This window comes from Nannobrachium achirus (assembly GCF_963921795.1).
Source record: "Nannobrachium achirus genome assembly, chromosome: 2".
NCBI classification, from domain to species: domain Eukaryota; kingdom Metazoa; phylum Chordata; class Actinopteri; order Myctophiformes; family Myctophidae; genus Nannobrachium; species Nannobrachium achirus.
Genome location: NC_137811.1, coordinates 71,377,847 through 71,399,045, shown reverse-complemented (window position 1 = coordinate 71,399,045; position 21,199 = coordinate 71,377,847). Strand labels below are relative to the sequence as shown.

The 21,199-nt window shown below is 41.7% G+C and overlaps 1 protein-coding gene across 1 annotated transcript in view; it reads right to left on the bottom strand.

Annotated features, from left to right (window-relative positions):
• Window positions 1-1,433: 1,433 nt before the first annotated feature.
• The window catches only part of LOC308295236 (uncharacterized protein), a 44,940-nt gene continuing 25,174 nt past the window's right edge, over window positions 1,434-21,199 (bottom strand). Inside the window, exons 10-16 of the mRNA XM_080738247.1 lie at window positions 11,888-12,030; window positions 10,750-10,898; window positions 8,962-9,095; window positions 7,200-7,283; window positions 6,092-6,316; window positions 3,120-3,238; window positions 1,434-1,618 (exon numbers count right to left, since the gene is read on the bottom strand). Of these exons, the coding sequence (XP_080594373.1) occupies window positions 1,463-1,618; window positions 3,120-3,238; window positions 6,092-6,316; window positions 7,200-7,283; window positions 8,962-9,095; window positions 10,750-10,898; window positions 11,888-12,030 (1,010 nt within the window). The 3' untranslated portion in view covers window positions 1,434-1,462. The remainder of the gene's footprint in view (window positions 1,619-3,119; window positions 3,239-6,091; window positions 6,317-7,199; window positions 7,284-8,961; window positions 9,096-10,749; window positions 10,899-11,887; window positions 12,031-21,199) is intronic.

The following is a 21,199-nucleotide window of genomic DNA, read 5'->3' as shown; positions in this document are numbered from 1 at the left end:
CTGCAAGAAATCACTTTCAAGTATTTTTCTCTCGTAAACCATAGGAGCTACAGTTTCAAACCTCGGAGAGGAGATTCATAATGATTTTAAGAATGAATCGAAAAATAATTACATCACTCGGCCTCATGGTGGCGCTATAACGGCCCACTTTACGTTTTGCCCCGTAACTCTTGAACCGTAGATCGGAGAATTAAAATTCTTTTTTCCCTGGATTCCTTGGGTCAAGACGCATCTCCCCATATAGGCCACGCCCATTTGCGCCAGGATAGATTTTCCACCATCTTGAATTTTCTCCAAAACACACTTTTTGCTCCTTTTCCTACATATTTTCTTCAAATGTCACAAAAATCGGTACACATGATCTATGAGGTGGGTAAACCACCGCTCAGTTCACACTGGTGTGATTTTTGAATGCAGGCTGGCTTCTGTTTTAATTAACAGTAGAAAGACATGTCTTTGTTGTTCTTACCTCCATTTGTACTTCCAACAGATGGTAATGTGGCACTAGGCGTTGGCTGTGCTGATTCTGTGTCTGAAATCATAGTAAAATGTTGTAGTTTGGTAAATATGATGAACACAAACCAAATCAATTTAAATTTCAGGCATTTAGCAGATGCTCTTATCCAGAGCGACTTACAATAAGCACCCATGTAATGCATCAGATGCACTTCTACATACAGTAGTTACCATGCATCTATTTTGAGTGACAGGGGCAGGGACGTACAGTACAGTACAGTACAATACAAGATCTGCTAAAATGATTTTTCCAAATAGCCTATGGCTTGTTTCCATTGGGGTCCTGTGTACTCAACTCATCGAAACATTAAACGAAAGACAAAAACAATACTATTATTATTATTATTAAGAATCCTTTATTCTTCAAGTGACTGCATGCCTTCAATAATGAAATTCTATTTGGTTCTACTGTGATGGTTGTTAGGTTAAAACCCGTTTTGTTAACCTAGAAGTGGACTAGATAAAATCCTATTGGTAATCTAATCTAATTGGCAATTCTATATCTAAATCTGAGATCCATATAACACTGGTGAATCTGATAAGAAACTAATCTTTGAGAGATTGTCTACAAATCTCTAAGGAACTACTGAGAGATTATACCAATCTCTGGTTAAGTGTGTCAGCAGTGAGATTTATAGACGAATGTGACGTCATGCTGTGACGTTATGCATCATGCTCGTTTCCTCGACAACAACTATGCTAAAACATCATAGAACGAGTAGAAAACAAAAATTATGTACAGAGGCTGGGCGATATTAGGAAAACCACCTCTGATGTTACAGGTAGGTCAATCGTAATTCTTCACAGGTGTTACTTTCTTCTACGGGTGTAAGTTTCTAGCATGTTCTGTTCTATGCTTAAAGGCATTTGAATAAAGCTTCACCAATAATAGCCCTCTCGGGAAAGAAACAGGAGAAAAAAACATGCTTTAATGAATGATACTCTATCAAGCAGAAAACTCACTTGATCTATATGTATATATATCTGTATGTATATATAAAACATTTTTACCACCTTTAGCTGAGCAGTGAGATGACTCCGCCCCCATGGCAGCAGTGGTCGTCGCCTCCTGTCCATTGGTGGACTTTTCATTCCTGTGCTGCTGCAAGGTAAATGATAAAGAAGGTAGTGTCAGCATAGTGAGATATATGATAAGGAAGGTAGTGTCAGCATAGTGAGATAAATGATAAAGAAGGTAGTGTCAGCATAATGAGATAAATGATAAAGAAGGTAGTGTCAGCATAGTGAGATAAATAATAAAGAAGGTAGTGTCAGCAGAGTGGTGGGCAGACACTATTGCTGCATGGGAGCCAAAACTGGAGCCGGAAGTTGTGTGAAATGGCGTTGTAGAGGATATTATATTATCATAATTGATTATGTGTGACGTTATAAGTGATTTTTTTTATTTTATATTTCATTTTTTCCCCTTTTTTTTATGAAACATAATGATACTGATATCATGATAGTTAGGAGTCGGGTGGCCTTCTCCAGGCCTCAGTATCTATTGTTTTGGTAAAGCCTATCTTGTTATGGTACAGCTCGTCCCAGAGGCCTTGAAGCCTCACAGTATAACTCTGGTGTCTGACCATTCTTCTTGGCAGAACTACCTTAGCACTGACCTGAGTGCTAATGTATTTCTGACCATGATATCATGTACATAAACTTGACCACCACCTTGTCTCCTCATTTTCTCATTGATTAATGATTGATCTGAATTGCTTGTGAATACATTATTTCTGAATTGATTGATTGAAGAATTTATTAGAAGTTTGCAATAGAAAAAAGTACAGTTTCATGACAGTACAAATCACTGGTACAAGGTCAACTAAAAGGAGATCCTAGAAAGCCGAGGCTTATTTCCACAGAATGATTGTGTCCTTGTTAATGGGTCCAGGAATATATATATATATATATATATATATATATATATATATATATATATATATATATATATAAAATACATAGCACATGTTGTTTTCCAATTAATGTGCACACTGTATCATTTTATTGAGGCATCTAAACAGCGGCATGTATCATTTCTGGTAGTGTTGCCAGATTCTGAGAAGTAAGCAACCAGGTCTAGGAAAACAATTAAGCCCAAAAGAACCAACTAGGGGCCAGGCACTAGGCTATTATGAGCACTTTAACCCATTCACACATTTTAGTGTATGGGAGGGGCTTTTTTTATTGATTACTCACGCCATGGAGTTCAATAATATGTTTTTTTTTTTTTTGTCGCATTCCTAAGACAAAAAATTGAAAACAAGAAATGTACCCCCATTGATTCCGGATGCGGTCCCAAATGCATCTGGGAACAACATATTTTGAGATGGGGGTCAGTAGCCAAATAAATATCATTTTGACATGAAAAAGTCTGAGCACCACTGACAAAAACTGTCAGACATTAGTAGAATCAGACTCAGGTCTTATTCAGTTAAAAATGTCTATAATGTGATAATAACCATTGCTACACAGCAGGGGTGTGTGTGTGTGTGTGTGTGTGTCTGTGTCTGTGTCTGTGTGTGTGTGTGTGTGTGTGTGTGTGTGTGTGTGTGTGTGTGTGTGTGTGTGTGTGTGTGTGTGTGTGTGTGTGTGTTGCTAACCTCTTCATTGTGGTTGCTGACCAGGAGGCCCCTGCCAGATCCAGACTGTCCCTGCCCGGCCAGTGCCACCCTCCTGATGGCAGCAGCGGTTGCAGCAGCAGTGCTCAGTGGTTGCAGTCCTTGTAGGGGGGAAAGAAAATGCAGAAAAACACAATCATCACTACAAACCAGCTGTCACCTGTTACAAACAGAAACCCCTTAGCAACCTTGGAGGAGGAATGCATTTGTTTTGCATGAAAAACATTCCTTGGGCTAAAAAACACTGAAAAGTGATGACTCGTCACTGTGATGATCGTGAAAAGTGATGACTTATCAATTTTCACAGTTTTGTTGGGTCATTTCTAGCGCAAAGAATGTTTATCGTGCAAAACAAATGCTTGCAATGTGTTCAGAATCAAGAATCTAGTAAATTCACACTCTTTTTGGTGATTTGCCAAAATTATCGTACATTTGGGCATTTTTGGAATTATTGGGCTGCATTCATCAAGCACTTTACGACCAAAATAAGATCATATTTTGTTCTTACCGGCATTTAGGACCATTCTCAAGTTCGGGGTCAAATTCATCAATGTGTTTTGGTCTTGGATTTATGCTGGAAATACAATGGAAAATACACCACCTCTGACCATGGTGTAAATCTTTGCTTATATTTAGGATGCTTTTTTCGGTCGGGAAATAACCCATCCGCCTACTAGAATGCTTTTTTCTTCATGCTAAATCAATTTTAAATTGTGCCAAACATCAAATAAAATATGTATGAGTCCATTCTGCCCAACATGTGCCAACACATGTATTTAAAAAATAAAAGAATATGTCAAACAATTACACATTCAGTCGTGGATTAGCTGTCACTGAGTTTGTAACCAAATGGACCCTTATCGTCTTGCGCAGCCTCTGCAAAATAGGCATGCAATTCCACCGATTTGTATTATATAGTTTCTACAGTTGCATTTAAAATGCAGTTGGCATTTTACAGCACTTAATGATGAAAATAGACAATCACGTGCGCACTGCAGTCGCGCGTGTAGAAGACCGCACAGACGGCACAGTCACTGCCAGGCCGCAGTTTCTCTTCCCCGGGCGACCAGGCCGTACAGACCCGCCGATGGGGGACCACTCACGCACCGCATGAGATGACTGCCCGCGCTCGATCATTTGGTTTCAGAGTTAAGGATCTATAAAGGCCTAAGGGTCTGTTTGGTTACCAACTCTCCTTCATTTAGCAGGAGACCACCAGACCACTTGTAACCCCCAGCACAGCACTGGTGGTCCCTGGACCACTGGTTGAGACCCACTGCTGTACTACCTAGGCCTACTGTATTTGCCACTAGCCTATATTCTTACCTCTGATGAAGAATAGCAGCGTTTCACTTCGTTTCATAATTTTTTAGTGTATTATTCTGTGATGGATTGAACCTTGTAAACCACTTTATTCTATTATACATGGGAGCATTACGTTCAGCATCTATTTTGCAATCTGTGGGATCAGAACAGTTTTAATTCATATCCTACGTTGTCATTGTGACGCCGATATGTTTTTCTTTCCTTTTTTTCCTCTGTTTTTTGACGAGACAAGTTGAAGTTTTTATATGCAGCAAGTCCAAGTTCAAGTTCCTCTGCCAGGAGAAGGTGGGGGGGCGTTGCGACCCTCACTGATTACTGATTAGGCTTTAATTTATAATAGACTAGGCTACTGTAGGCCTATTGATCACATAAACACATAACGCTACACACAAAAAAAAAAAAAGTCTTACCTTCGGTCTGATAAGGATACATGTGGCTTTACAGGACAGTGTTGAAATATTAATCCAAAAAAAGAATTTCCTCTCAGTATAGGATAAATAATCAATAAAGCTCACAACCTGGTCTGGTCCATAACGGAAAGCAGTGTGTCACAGCTCATATATTCCTTCAACATTATCTTTTTGGCAATGTTCAGTAGAAAAGGCTTATAATATCCATCCCATGTTTATTATTTTGTGGTGGGTTAAAATGTATTTATGGAAGCAATGTAGATGATGATCCATTGCAGCCCAGGACTAATCGTAGCCTATTATTATTATTATTTTTCTTTCTCTCTCTCTCTCTCTCTCTCTCTCTTTTTGACAAGACACAATTAAGTTCAACAGCATAGCCAAGTTTAAGTTGTGATTAATTTCAAGTAGCCCATGGTGTGAATGGGTTCCCAGAGCAGGCTACAGAGTGCTTAGTCATGCTCTCTACCATATATGGTCCTGCCATAAGTACTATGGAAGCTGCGCTCTCGTTTTTACACTTGTTTTTGCACTCAAATTTACGTCCAAATTCATCATGACATACACCTGTGGATAGGCACAAAATGGGATATACACACTGCTTGATGAATTTGACTGACGTTTGGACTTACTGAAATTTAAGATGAAATTTAAGGAAAAAAATACACCCTATTTACGACCAGATTGATGGGGCCCAATTGAGGCCCAATTGATCGTACATCGTACAGAGGGTCAAATTATCGTACAAATACGATAATTATCGTAATCCGGCAACACTGAAGCTGGCCTCTGTTGTGTTTTTATAATTTTTACTATGCCTTCATCACTGGACTCGAGTCGTGCACGCCGAGATCCATGCACGACTCCCAATCTGAAAATGTGTAGTTTGTACTGTGCTTTTATTTCCACCACCTGTAGTAGTAGGCCTACTGCCTATGTATTCCATGAATGATGAATGATTAAAAAAAGAAGAAAAAAAGAAATCATACATAGGATCTAAGTGACTTGATGTTATAGTACGTTCATTTGATTTCATATGCAGCATAGGGATTTTTTTTACTTAACTGGAGTGTTTGACTGTAGTGTTAATGTTCGCATTTCTGCCTAATAAAGCCATAAAACAAGAAATAAAGTGAGTGATATGTTTTAATACACTCACTTAATACACACACTTTTGATTTCATCTCAAACACAATATTTCACGATATCAATTCTTACCAATGTCGGCTTGGGCCCGCTTCTTCTCTTCCACTGACTTTGGGAGCCAGTCGCCATCAGCAACTCCACCACCATCATCATCATCTTCATCATCCACGTCCATCTGGAGGTCCAGGTCGTTGTAGCGTCCTGGACGTCTTGCCTTCCTGCCACTACGGTGACGCCCAGCAGGACTCTCATCCACTGCCTTGTCGCCGTCTCTGTCTCGAACACGCCGACTAGAGGCTTGACAGACAGCAGAAGACGTTAATTCAATGTTGGATTTTGGTCAGATTGGTTATTTTTGGTTGAGGTTGAAAAAGCTCTGTTGATTCAATGTTTAATTGCAGATACCATTTCAATAATTGAAATCAATATAGTATGACTCTATGACAAATGACTCTGGGCCCCAACGTTGTATTGCGTTGTATGCATCACGGTAGTTACGCCCCTGAATCACATTCATTGTAACTTATTTAGATCAGTAATATGGTATAATTGCGATTGTAGGTTGCAAGTTTACTATGAAAACCGGCACATCTTGTCCGCGTATCTCTGTCTGTCACGCATGACGCTGTGGTTCCCCTGACACATTAGTCCATGGGCTAGACGAGATTTCAGTACCATCAAAAGGGACAAAACATATGTGGTATCATTTTGTTCGTATGACATCCAGGAGTGAGAAAATGTATGATAGCAGTTTCAGAAGGGTAGCTGAATAACATTTTAGGGGTATAATCGGAATATATCCCATCAACATTCTATACAGGAGGAAAATACCCAGAAAGAAACTCTGCTTTAAGTAGGATGTGAGGGGTCTAACTAGGGATTTGTGATGATTCTGAATCCATTGCAAGCATTTGTTTTGCACAAAAAAACATTCCTTGGGCAAAATATGGCCCCACAAAACGATGGTTTAGTGATGAGTCATCACTTTTCACAGTTTTGTGGGTGTTTTTGGGGGCCATTTTCTAGCCCAAGGAAAGTTATGCTTGCAATGGATTCAGCATCATGACAAACCCCTAGTTAGACCCCTCACATGATCCTACTTAAAGCAGATTTTTTTCTGGGTATTTTCCTCCTGTATAGAAAGTCATCAGATGTCAGACATAATGTGGTGTGTGTTTACCTTCCTCTCCTTCCTTTGTATCACTTTGCCATTTTTTCCTTCCCAATCTGTATTGGCCGATACCGATACCATTCCGATACAGTCCTTAAAGCAATAAAAAATATTAAAAAATTAAAAAATATATATTATAATTTTTACAGCTGTATACTAACCGATATGACCAGAGGACACTCACTTTCCCATAATTTGACCCCTAACCCTCCCTCATTTCAAAAAAGTGCAAGTCCACCGACCATAAGTCAAGGGTTTACGTTCTTCTGACTTGACACGTTCTAAGCTTTGACCGGCAAACTCAACCACCCCATTCGAACGATATCAACGCACCAAATGTGAATTTGTCACGTTGTTTCAGACCATTGAATGGTGCAGTAGCCGAGATACTGAGCTAGCTTGTTGTCACACCATTGATTGGGAGAAAAAGTAGCTGCGCCATATAAAGTATAGTTATTGACCATGATGGAGGCCAACCCACTGAGTGATGACAAAAACCTACTTCCACGTATTGAATGGTGACAACGAGTTACTGGTAGCTCAGTATCTTGGCTACCGCAGCATGCTATAGAGCAGTGGTTCTCAAACTGTTTTGGCTGCAGTACCCCCTAATACAGATCTTTCAAGCCAAGTACCCCCTTCCCCTGAATAAAGCATTTTGCTTATCAAAAGCTCATCAAAAGCCCAGTTCATGGCTTTCCATGGCTTTCTATTCAATAACAGTTGTACTAGTCAAGTTATTGATGTCATTTGGGTTTACAATTTACAGATTAGTAGGTTCACACAAAGACTGTCAATATTTTGTCATTACCCATAACAGTAAAATACATCCCATTTTCTCCTGTACCCCCTGCAGTACCCCCGCGCACCCCTAGGGGTACACGTACCCCCATTTGAGGAAAAACTGCTATAGAGCATCGCTTGAAGGAAGCCCCACCACGTCTTCACTCTGGTGTCGAAAGTGTTTCCCCCCCAAGTATTTATTTAACGTCTTTTAAGCCTCTGACAAAGCCACCCTGGCTTGTGAGGAATCATGATAATATTCTTTTTTTTTATTCTTTTTTTATGCAACAATTATTTAGAAAGCTGAAAAAAGGGCAGGGTACAAGACTGTGTACATCATTATTTTCAAAATTGCGGAAACTACACTCCCAGAATGCATTGCGAATGACACTTGTTTCCTGAAATATATCCCTTTTATCACGCTCAGTTTAGTTATCCAGGCCAGCATATGGCCTGACATGTTGTGATTTTCATCTCTGTGGTCGCTCTTATCGTCATCTTTAACATAGTGCATCATATTTGTAAAAGAAAGACACTCGCTCACGGATTTCTGCTGAAGAGCAATAATCGTCCGGGGGCAGTAGCTACTTCCGCGGTAACCACAAGATAAATGAAAGAAGCTAGACCAATCACAGACGTCGATTTCACCGTATGTACATTTTTTGCAGTATGGGTAATGCAGTTCTTCTCCGTGCGATCTTGATTAAAACATGTTCTTACTAAAACTAGAGTGATTGCTTGGGGTTCTACAGGAGCATATAGAACAATTTTAGAACCACAAGCCTACTGTGTGTTCACTGAATTGTTACGATTGTATGGCTGATAATGAAATCCCCTATGGGGTAAATTAATGGGCAGTTAACTTACGACACCTCACTGCGATGCTCTATGGTCTGAAAAGACATGACAAATTCCCATTCAGTGCGTTGATAGCATTCGAAGCCGCTGACTCAACTGGCATAGCGACGGTCAGTGACAGCGTACTCACCGCCGTCGTAGTCATCGTAATCTTCCTGGAAGTCATCTTCCTCCGCATCATCGATCTGCTCCCATGGAAACTCCTGCCATGGATACAACTCCTCTATCTCACACTCCATGACCAGGGAGTCAGGGTCAATGTTTCTGCACACACAGACACACGCACGCACGCACGCACGCACGCACGCACACACGCACGCACGCACGCACGCACGCACGCACACACACACACATTTAGAACAAAGATGGTGACTTTATATCTTGATTGATTGAAGACTATTAGAAGCTTGCATGGGAAAGGTACAGTTTCATGATGGTACAGTTCACTAGTACAAGGTCAACTAAAAGGAGATCCTAGTAAGCATTTCTGCTTATTTGCACAAGAAACCATTTAAGTATCTCATATAACATTGAATGACAAACGGATAGAACATAGTACTACTATGCAGTAGGTAATGTCAGAAAAAAAGAAAAAGAAAATGTATTTTAGTCTCTCACACACACACACACACACACACACACACACACACACACACACACACACTAGAGCTGGGATACCCGACCGAAATCCGACGGGACCCGACAAGCCCGACGGGCTCGGGCTCGGGTCGGACGCATTTTCACAATTAATTGTCGGACGTCGATTCGGGTCGGACATAATTTTGATTCATAGAAAATTAAGTGTAAAACGATACAACTATCGTCTCTGTGTGTGCTATTTCCTTGTCTTTCTGGTGCACTGCACGTGGCTACGCTCAGTGCGTTGTCTTGACAACCATGCACACATGTTCATGGGGAAAAGGAAGTGGGAGACGGAGTGTCATATGTGACAGAGAACAAACAAACAAACAAACAGATACACGAAAAGAAAAAGCGAATGAGTGAGAGATAATGTTGCCGCCAGCCGAGATAAAAGTTAACTTGTCTACGGTAAAGTTTAAAGCAATTGAAAACGAAAGAGGGAAATCAGCGCCACGGTATGGACGCATTTCAACGTAGTTGTCAACGCAGACATAATTAAAAAGTCCGATGTTGAATGTAGCCTTAGCCTAAAACCCATAAACCATAATGGTTGGATTAATAATAGTTTTTGATTAAGAAAGACGGCCAACTGGCCGTGGACTGGCCGTTTGTGGACGCTGGATATTAAAAGCAGATGTCAGATTCGTCTATGCTGGTAAGAGTGAATACATTTTGATATTGATTGAACATGTGGAAAAGGTTTGTGTGTGAATACTTTATTAACAGTTTGTAAAAGAGGATTTTAAGTGTGTGACTGCAGCGAGTCACTGACTGCAGTCAGACAAGAGTCACCAGACGCGCAGTGCACGTTATAGCCTATTATTTAATAATCTAACGTAGCCTACTTGTGTAATTATTTAAAACACTTTCACAAGCCACAATGTGGCTTAATATTATTAAGGGTAACAAACAGGCACGCTGCATGCACTCACTGCACATTATAACACGTTTGCTAGTGAGTGTAAATCAGTGGCTTCCTCAAAGAAAAAGAAACAAGGCGAAAAAGCGTTGAAAACATAAGGTTCGGGCCTCGGCTCGGGTCGGACGCTTTTTCATGATTAATGCTCGGACGTCGACTCGGGTCGGACAGAAAACTGTCGGACACAGGTTCGGGTCGGACAGAAAAAATGGGCCCGATCCCAGCTCTAACACACACACACACACACACACACACACACACACACACACACACACACACACACACACACACACACACACACACACACACACACACACACACACACACACACACACACACACACACACACACACACACCTGTAACGGTCCCTCTCATTGGGGCGGGCCTTCCTGTCTCCGCTTGTCGCCTGGGCGGAGCCTCCAGCTGAGCAGTGAGATGACTCCGCCTCTGCAGCAGTGGCCGCCGTCGCCTCCTGTCCATTAGTGGACTTCTTGTTCCTGTGCTGCTGCACAAAGATAAACAATAAAGAAGGTAGTGTCAGCATAGTGGGCGTCAGACGCCATCGACGCGCATGGGAGCCAAAAGGAGACAAAACTGGAACTGGAAGTTGTGTGAAATGCATTGGAGTCTATGGCAGCCAGCTGGACCATGCTTGTGAATACATTATTCCTGAACGATTGCCTCCTTTGTCAGTTAATCGGTCCAGGAATATAAAAAATAAAAAATAAAAATACATATCACAGGTTGTTTTCCAATCAATAGTTTATTTTTATTTTTATGTGCACACTGTATAATTTTATTGAGGCATCTAAACATAATTTCTGGTAGTGTTGCCAGATTCTGAGAAATAACCAACCAGGTCTAGGAAAACAAGCCCAAAAGAACCAACTATAGGGGCCAAGCTCTAGGCTAATCTGGAGATAAGCAACCGTTAGGTCGCATACACAAACTTTGGAAGGCAATCGTAGCCAATCAGGAGGGAATATGGGAAATTGGACAGATTCACTCACCTATTGCTGCTTTCAAATGATGTGCATTGTTTAGCATGGTTTTCATATCATAAATATGAACTAAACTTTAGATTAGTCAAAAGCATGTGTATAATCCAGGTGATTCCTGTTTACATCTTGTAGGCTGCAACAAGTAGCCAATAACAACACGCTGAAGCATTTCCTGTTAAAACGGTGGATTTCAAAATAAGACCCTCCAGTAACATGATTATAGACAGCTGGACTAAATTAGAATGACATGACACGGACACACCAGCGAGCGTCTCTTGACTTTCAAGGGACGCTCTAGACATTCTTGGCTGCGAGCAGGGAAAGACGCTTGGTGCGCATTTTATATATTATTTGGACCGCCTCAACCTGCCCCGCCAATAAAGTGTACATTTCTTGGCCCTGCTCAACCCAGCCTGCGGGCTGACCGCGGGGGACCGTGGGTTCGAGCCGGCCCACACATCACTAGTGTGCGCGCGTGTGTTGTGTTGCTAACCTCTTCATTGTGGTCGTTGACCAGGAGATCCCCGCCAGAGGCAGACTGTCCGTGTCCGGCCAGCTCCACCCTCCCAGCCGCAGCAGCTGGGGCCGCAGCAGCGTCCAGGAGATTCAAGGCTCCTTGTGCGGAAGAAAAGAAACCTACAGAAACACACAATCATGGCATGGGGTGCATCAATACAAACATAGCTGTTACAAACCGACACCGCTAAGCAACCTTTGACCAGTTCTAATTACTAGTTCAGTGGCTACTTGCCAAAGACGATTGAGAACAGAGATTTATCGAGCATAGACACAATCTTCTAAATAGTGTTGGGCTGGTGGGGAGTGTTAATTTAATGCCCCGGATATTTATAGTCTTTGTTGGAGATGGGTGTGCCATGTTGGGTGTAGCGCTTACAACCAAGCCAAAGCTATGCAGACTGGCTGCTGTTTTTCTTTTCTTTTTTGTATAAATCTTCCACGAATTGTGTAATCCGCCAATGCCTAATGCTTAGGCATTGGCACCCGGTGTCAATGCCTAGGCTGTAATCCTGGGCTCTGCTCTCCCTCTGCCAACTTGGAGAGAGTCGGAAATGAGCTCATGATTCCTTCAGTGCATGAGGAGTGAACAGGTCACTTCTTATCACCTGACAAGTTTCCCCCTCCATCCAGTATAGAGATCAGGGTTACTGCATGTTTTAACATGCAAACTCCACACAGAAAGGCTCTTTCGCTAATCCCACCGGCTGCTGTTTTTCTAATCTCCCGCTTTGCATACAGGAGCAATTCAAAATACAAAGTAGAAAGAATTTAAAATGTACCTGGGAAATTACCCAGCAGGGAGTTGGATGGAGTAGCAGCCGCTGGGGGCTGGTCACCGGCCGGCAGGTCCGGCTGTGTGTAGTCCCAACTCTGGTCGTTGTTGTATTTGACACTGAGGTTGACCTGCTTGGAGGAGGAAATGTGCAGCGTGCAGCACCCGTTGTAGATGTTCTGACCGTCCAGGACCTTGCGGAGAGGAGAGGAAATACACAGATACTTGTCTCAGATTTGATATAGTTCATAAAAGAATATATCAATCAGAATGTTATTTTTGATTATTTGACAAGATGTCAGTCACAACATTGATAATTGGTGGTCTAGGTCTTGGGTTCTCCAAAAACGGCATTGGTCCCAGATCTGGCATATTGGTCTGGCTCTAGTCCCACAAGACAACACTCTAGTCCCACAAGACAACACTCTAGTCCCACAAGACAACACCACAAGACTGAACTGGAAATACACCAAATGAGGTTGCATTGGTAGCCAGGGTGAAATGTGTCTTACCAGTTTGGACCTTTGGGCGTAGCTGGGATCGCTGTACTGGAGCAGGGCTTGGAACTGATTGTTCTCGGTGAAGGTGATTATTTTCACGACTATGCCATACTTGGAGAAAATCTGGGAACAAAAAGGATAACAAAATGAGACCCAGTTTGAAGTAAGCGGTGCATTTGAGCAGTACAATAAAAAGGTTTCCCCCTTGTGTTCAAAGGACAACTTTGTTTTTTTACAACAAGGGTTCATGTTTTAGATTGTAATTAGAGAAAAGAAAAAGTGAGTGTTAAAATGTTTTCATTTGCTTCGTTCTATTGTTTTATTGCGTTTACTGTGCTCAAATGTGGGGCATGTGTACGCATGGGGGCATGCTTACAAGTGGCTAAATATGTATTTTTAGACACAATAAGCCAGCAGTTTCTTTATTGCTATTTACAGTAACACTACTAGCCCCCATAAGTCACATCCAACCATGAAAGGTTGCGTTGTATCTTGGGAATGGGCTTATTCTCTGTAAAATGACATATTTAGCCACTTGTACGCCCCCAACCACTGAAATATGAATCTCTAAAACAATAGAAAGAAGTAAAATAAATCAATTTAACACTCATCTTTTGTATTCTTTAATTACAATCTAAAATATGAACCCTTGTTGTAAAAAAACTAAAGTTGTCCTTTGATGAATTACTACTTTCTTCGACGCTGAAATGCATGAAACCAAATGGACCCATAAGTGTTGCGTGCGTGCGACTATAATTGTCCAGGGCACTGAATGCTTGTTCCACACGAGCAAGAGAAAAGGAAATTAAGGAATTTGCCTACAGGCGACGCTGAAATGCATGGAACCAAATGGACCTGTATATGTTGTGTGCATGTGCATTGTGTGTGTGTGTGTGTGTGTGTGTGTGTGTGTGTGTGTGTGTGTGTGTGTGTGTGTGTGTGTGTGTGTGTGTGCGTGCGTGCGTGCGTGCGTGCGTGCGTGCGTGCCTGCGTGCGTGCGTGCGTGCGTGTGTGGCAACACCGGATCAGAAATGCTACATACATAGGTACATACCTGTACACACTCAGTCAAGCAACAGGAGCATTTGTGCCGCTCCAAAAACTGTCATCTAAACCACAAAAACAGTTAACTGGAAGGTGCGTTACAGAGCTCAATTTTCTTACCTCATTCAGTGTGTCCAGTGTGACGGGGTGTAACATGTTGTCAATGGTGATGTGGAGCACAGGACTGGGAGATGCTGCCAGGGCCTGCTGAACATCAGAGCTGGGAGATCCACCCGAGTGGACCGCAGACACCTGGGCTCGCTGGGGAGGCCACAGACATTCCATTAACAGCGGAACACACCAGCATTAACTGTTGAAACCCAACTTTATATCTTATCCTACGACAGTGTTACACAGTGAATATACGTGTATGTGTCAGGGTTTCCTGCAGGAAAAAGTCTTGACCAGGGGGGAAGCATATTCCGGAAGCATCGCGCGCGAGCCGGACATTTTTTCTTAATTAATTAATTTGCTTAATTAAAATGCATTTCTTGATTATTTTGTATTATATTAATGCTTATGTTTGCCCTCAAAATATTAAGTGAAGTTAAATAAGAGAGAGAAGTTGCTCGTAACAAACAAATCAAAACATATTTCGATTTTTGATTAAATCAGTTATCATTTTTGCCCTCAAAATATTAATGAGTTGGTGTGATTTTCTTGTCAATATGCCTTTTGTCGAGATTCTGAAATCTTAACTCCCCCGAGTCCCCATCTTTAAACCAATCCAGTAACGTTGATTGGTGCAGGGCTGAGTGAGCATGGATCAGATTGTTGTTTCAATGGAATAAAATCTTGTTTTATTTGACGGCCTTCCTGCCCTGGCATTTGGCCTTTGTGCCCTCAGAAAATGGACAACACCAAAGGCCAAAGTGGCCCTGTCCCTAAAATGACGAAATTCCAGGCCCGAATCCAACTATTACTTATTCTAAGATTTAAACTGCACTCTGTCAAGGTGCCAACTTGTGCCTAGTTCACTCAGTCACTTTCCGATAAAACCGCGTAAAAAGCATAAATCAGGCTTGAGGCGCTGCGCTGCAGTCAGAGATGGACAGTACTCGACCCGAGTAGCCTACTTGAGTAAGAGTACAGAGTACTCCTGGTCACATTTACTCCAATCCACAGTAAACTCAGTCAAAATGTTACAAGTAAGAGTAAAAAAGTACTTTTAAATAAACTTATGTATTCAAGAGTACATAGTATGCTTTTAAGCTACTTGAAGTACAAATAAAAGTAAAAGTACTCAAGTACATTTACTAAGTTACTGTCCACCGCTGGCTGCAGCTTATCAGCTGTTTCGACAGCACACAAGTCAGTGCACTTTTTTTCCACAGCTAACTAATGACAGTGAAGTGGCAATTTAAGGACCTTTTAGACATTTTTAATACCTAAAAAATATAAATAAAAGACCAAAACTGCATCAAAAGTTATCAACTATAAAAAACTGGTCAAACATTGGCCAAATTGACAATATAGTAAAAGAGGCACAAATTGTGAAAATGGCAGATCTACAAGCTCGAAATGCCTTGTGTTTTGAGGCCTTGTGAGCTTGTAGATCTGCTATTTTCACAAAATGTATTGGTGGAACAGAAATGTGAAACTAAATGTAACTAGAAGCAGTGCTCTTCCGAGCACAGGTCTCCACCAGGCCGTGTGTCCTGGTGGTGTTACTGTATAATAGGCCAATGTAAAAAGGGTGGCATATGTTCTTCACCATAGATCTTTCATGGAAATCGGACGCTGCATGCATGATTTGAAGCATTGTGTTCCAAAAATGTGTTTTGCTAAAGTCTACCTGCTGGTGGCGCTATAACAGGCCAATGTGAAAAAAGGTAGCATTTGTTCCTTGACCTAGTGGGAATATGTGTGGCAAATTTCACGGTAATCGCAAGCTGCGTTGATGATTTGAAGCATTTTTTTCAAAAACTGAGCAATCCTGCAAACTTTGGAAGCTAATATTAGCCAATCAGGATGGAATATGAAATATCAGACGGATCGGACTTGATCACATGACTATAGAGATACTGAGTACCGATTTGCGTGATTTTTGGATAAAATCTCAATGAGTAATATCCAAAAATGTGTTTTACATAAGTCGGCCCAAAGGTGGCGCTATAAAAGGCTGATGTGAAAAATGCAGGGCAAAGGTTTATCCTTAGACTCTAGAGAGTGCGCTTACAAAGTTTGAAACTGATCTGTGGAGTTATAGGTAAAACCACAAATCGGCCTGTTATAGCGCCACCATGAAGCTGATTTAAAAAAAAATAAGTGGCATTTTTTCCTCGGCCTAGTGGGAACGTGTGTGCGCGATTTCATGATAATTGCACTTTGCGTTTGGGATTTGAGGCATTTTGTTCAAAACGGCTCAATCCTACAAACTTTGGAAGCCAATCTTAGCCAATCATGATGGAATATGCAAAATCGGACAGATCTGTGTCGATAACATGACTGTCGAGATACTGCCTACCGATTTGTAGGATTTTTGGACAAAATCTGTAAGAGTAGTGCACAGAAATGTGTTTTGCGAACATCGGCCACTAGGTGGCGCTAGAAAAGGCCCATTTGAAAGATTTAGGGCAGATGTTCTAGATTGGCATCCAGGGAATGTGTGTGCTCACTTTGGCAGCGACCGGGCCAACGGCGACTGAGATTAGCTGCACACAAACTGCGAGGACACACGGACACACGGACGGACGGACGCACGGACGGACGAAGGGGAAAACATACTCTCCCCCAAGCCTTCGGCTGGTGGAGACAATGACTCAACTCCTAATTCCAATTGCTTGTCAGGGTGGGGTCCCCAGTTCAAATAGGATTTTTTTGGGGGGTCACAGCCTGAAAAGGTAGGCTACACATTTAATTTAAAAAGTAAATGAAAGGATGTCACAAAAAGCCAGACATTCCAGTTTTATAATAATCAATAGAACTGAGCATTTTTTGCCTGCCTATTTGTTTGGTGGAAAGTTGTACTTGATCATGAAGTTGGAAAAAAAAAAGTAGCTTTGTTGTAGTTAGCTACTTTTGCTGTGTAGCTTGTAGCTTGCTTTGCTACATTTTATGTGGGTAGCTTCGTTGTAGCTTAAGCTATATTTCATCAATAGTAGCTTGTAGCTTAGCTTACTACATTTTCCAAGTAGCTTGCCCATCACTGCTTTTTAGACACATTAAGCCCCATTCCCAAAATGCATCACAATCTTTCATGGGCAGATTATGACTTATGGGGTCTAGTAGCACTACTGTAAATAGTAGTTAACTCATTTAGTGCCCATGAAATTAACGGATTATAAAGTCCACGATGCCAGTCTCAGGTTGGCATCACCCCCGTTATCTTATTTTGAAGGCCAGAAGTCCACAGCGCAAACACTTCCGGTCTGACGTCATCGCGTCCTGCGCCGGAACCGATCGTTGTCCACGTGGAGTTGTGTAATGGCGGACCGGGAGCTTTTATACATTTGTAACATAAGCGAGCATCTGCCTCCATCCTAGCTTCTAAAGTGTAGTTTTGAGATAATGGACATTAAAGATGAGATCCCCCGTCCACCTCAATGTTATGGATGGGACTATTTTGTGCTCGTGGAGCCGTGATGATGCGAAATCAGCGACGGATTTCGTCTCCGGACCTCCGGCCATTGTTCTCGGTAATGTATCCGCCGTTACAGTAATATATTACTTTTCACGAGTATACTCGGGATTGGCACCATGTGATACTCGAGTATTTTTCACGAGTCTTCTCGGGATTGGCACTATATGAGTTAAGACATCGCCTGCTTATTGTGTCTAAAAATACACATTTAGCCAAAATCACAGAAATCGCTGAAACGATAGAAAGCAGTAAATGAAAACATGTTAACACTAATCTTTACTTTTCTCTAATTACATGATGATCGGGTATTAGACAGGTTTAAAGAACTGACCGCTTGAGAAGGTCTGCAGTCATCTTCATCAGTGGTCTTCTTCACCATGGGGCCCCTGTCATCTTCATCAGTGGTTTTCCTCAACCTGAGGGCCCTGTCATCTTTAGTGGTCTTCCAAACCCTGGGGGCCAAGCCATCTTCAGTGGTCTTCTTCACCTTGGGGGCCCCCCTGTCATCTTCATTAGTTGTCTTCCTCTTCATGGGGGCCCGATTATCATCAGTGGTCTTCCTCATCATGGGGGCCCTTTCATCTTCATCAGTGGTCTTCATCAACCTGAGGGCCCTGTCATCTTTACAACATGCAATTAAATTTAATACACTCGTTAATAATACACTCATTAATAATACACTCATTAAATTAAGACATTGCTTCACAATCCACTTAATTTCAAAGACTCTCCTACGGTAACTCAGAGAATACAATGGATCCTTGCGGGTCCATTTGTTTCCATTTGTACACTCTCAGAGTTACAGACCTGTAAGGGTTGTAGAGTAAAAAATCAAACCTCGGTTCGAAGTGAAGCGGTGAATCTTAGTATAGAATTGTCTGGAGAGCCGGTATGACAGCCGGTATAATAGGTTTTTAAAAAGTATATAAAAAATCCTGCTTGCTGGTCTCTTAGTTGTTTGTCAACTGCATCCCTCTATAATTATTTCAGTTTCTGTTATCTTTGTGGCCTACTACATTTTTCAACTTCTGCTAGATTTTCAATGTATTTACTCTTGTCTGCCTTAATGCTCCTTTTTAGCATCTGTATATTCTTATTGTGCCTTTGCTTTTGCTCTTATGCGGCTATTTGTCATCGCTGCAATAGGTGAGACCTATTGCATGTGCAAGACAGATAAAACCTGAAGGCCAAATTATCATGTGAAGCTTGACCAATCCTCAAAGTATCCATTCATCTGACCGGGAGGGACACCGCACACATATTCTGGACGTACAGGACAGATAAAGCCTATTCATTCTGAACTGAAATGACCATATATGGACATGGGACACACATTTTGCTTTTTGAAAAAGCCTATTCATTCTGGACTGATATTCTGCACGTACGGGACAGAAAAAACCTGTTCATTCTGGCCTGGAGTGACCATATATGGACATGAGGTGACATACATTGTGTTTTTGAAAAACCCTGTTCATTCTGGACTGAGATCACCATATATGGTAATTAAACGGACATTCTGTTTTTGAAAAAGCCTGTTCATTCTGGACTAAAATGACCATATATGGGCGTGATACACACAAAGCCACTCATAGGAAGCGGTTTTCACCGCTTCAAAAATAACAGGTATTATTGTAGGTAATGATTATATGCCTATTTTATATGATGTTATTTTTCATCATCCCCACATATGCAATGTGAGAACCCAGAACCGTGGTGTTCGGAACCATCACATCCGTACTGGGAATGAACATGTTTATCTTACTAGCATATAATCACCTTCTTAACAACCCTTCTAGTCTGACACGTTGACTGTATCCATTGTTGATCATTACACATGGAACTTACTAATACAACCTGGCTCCTTCACTCAAGGGCCCCATGTCATGTTAGGGATGGGACGATATGAAAATTTCATATCACAATTATTGTGACAAAACAAATTGCGATTTACGATATTATCGCGATAATCAAAATCCATTATCCTTGGGCGGAAAATTTGCCAAAAAATAGCCGCTATTTTTTGGCAAAAAGATTTGATAGAGAGTGAATAAAAGACTGTATCAAGTATGTATATTATAAGTACCTTTTACCAATTCTAGAGAGTTTAAGTGGTACCGGATATGCAGCTCGGCATATAAAAGGTGAAGTGAACCCAGTGCATGACAGAGGACGATATCTCCATAAATTAAATCTCCACAATACGATTATCATGAGTGTTTATCACGATATACAATAATATCGCCTAACGTCCCATCCCTATGTCACGTATGGCCCAGAGACTACTCAGTTCTGTGCCTACCCCTGCTGTGACCCTCAAGCACGGTGCTAGTTCTGCTAATGAACTCTGTAAATCATGGGTTGAGATGAGGTGTCGAGCCGCATCCTGGTATTGTTGTATATATGGTAAACCTAGCTAGGTGGCTGCTTGGTACCCGTTTCCTCTTTTGCATGGCAACTGCATAGCGACTAAGGGGTTATTAACGCATTTCTATTGAAAAATAGCAGATATACAAGCTCACTTGTAGATCTGCTATTTTTTACAACTTGACATGAATAGGTTTGAGAACCACTGATTTAGAAGAAGGATTTAGAAGACATTTGTAGAATCGGGCCAAAAAAGACATTTTTCAAAAACAGCAGATCTACAAGCTCGCAGGGACCCTCATTGTTCCTTGATGGGGTTCAAAATGGACCCTTACAGGTGTGTAAATCTGAGAATGTACAAATGGAACACACACACACACACACACACACACACACACACACACACACACACACACACACACACACACACACACACACACACACACACACACACACACACACACACACACACACACACACACCTTTAGGTGAAGGGGAGTCAGAGGTTATCCATGAGGTCATCCATTCTGGTAAATATCTTCTCTTCTTCTGTTCAGGAGAACAAACAGCACTTCTGTCTGCTGAGGTTGTCTAGAAACAAAAACAATAAAGAGATTTTTCTTCTAGTATTCTAGTCCAGTGTTTCCCCAACCTGGGGGTCTGGGCCCCCTGGAGGGCGCCAGAGATCACTGGCGGGTCCATATGGATGTGAGGTCCATTATGTAGGCCTATGTATGAGGTGTATGCAGTATGAGGTCTATGAGTAGCAACAGCTGCTGCCATGGAAGATTAAAGCGGTCAGAGGGTGACCTCTAGTGGAGAGAAGGGACTTCATGTTCTGGGAGCAACTTCATGGAACAAGAATTCACATATATAGCTTAATGAAATGAACTGCTCAAAGTCACCGCTCACTTCAAACTGGGTTTGATTGTTTTGCGGAAACACCCTTATGTCTACTCCTTTGCTTGCGTTGCAAGTGAGAGCAAGACACGCTGTTTCAACAGGCCATCACTCGAGAACCGC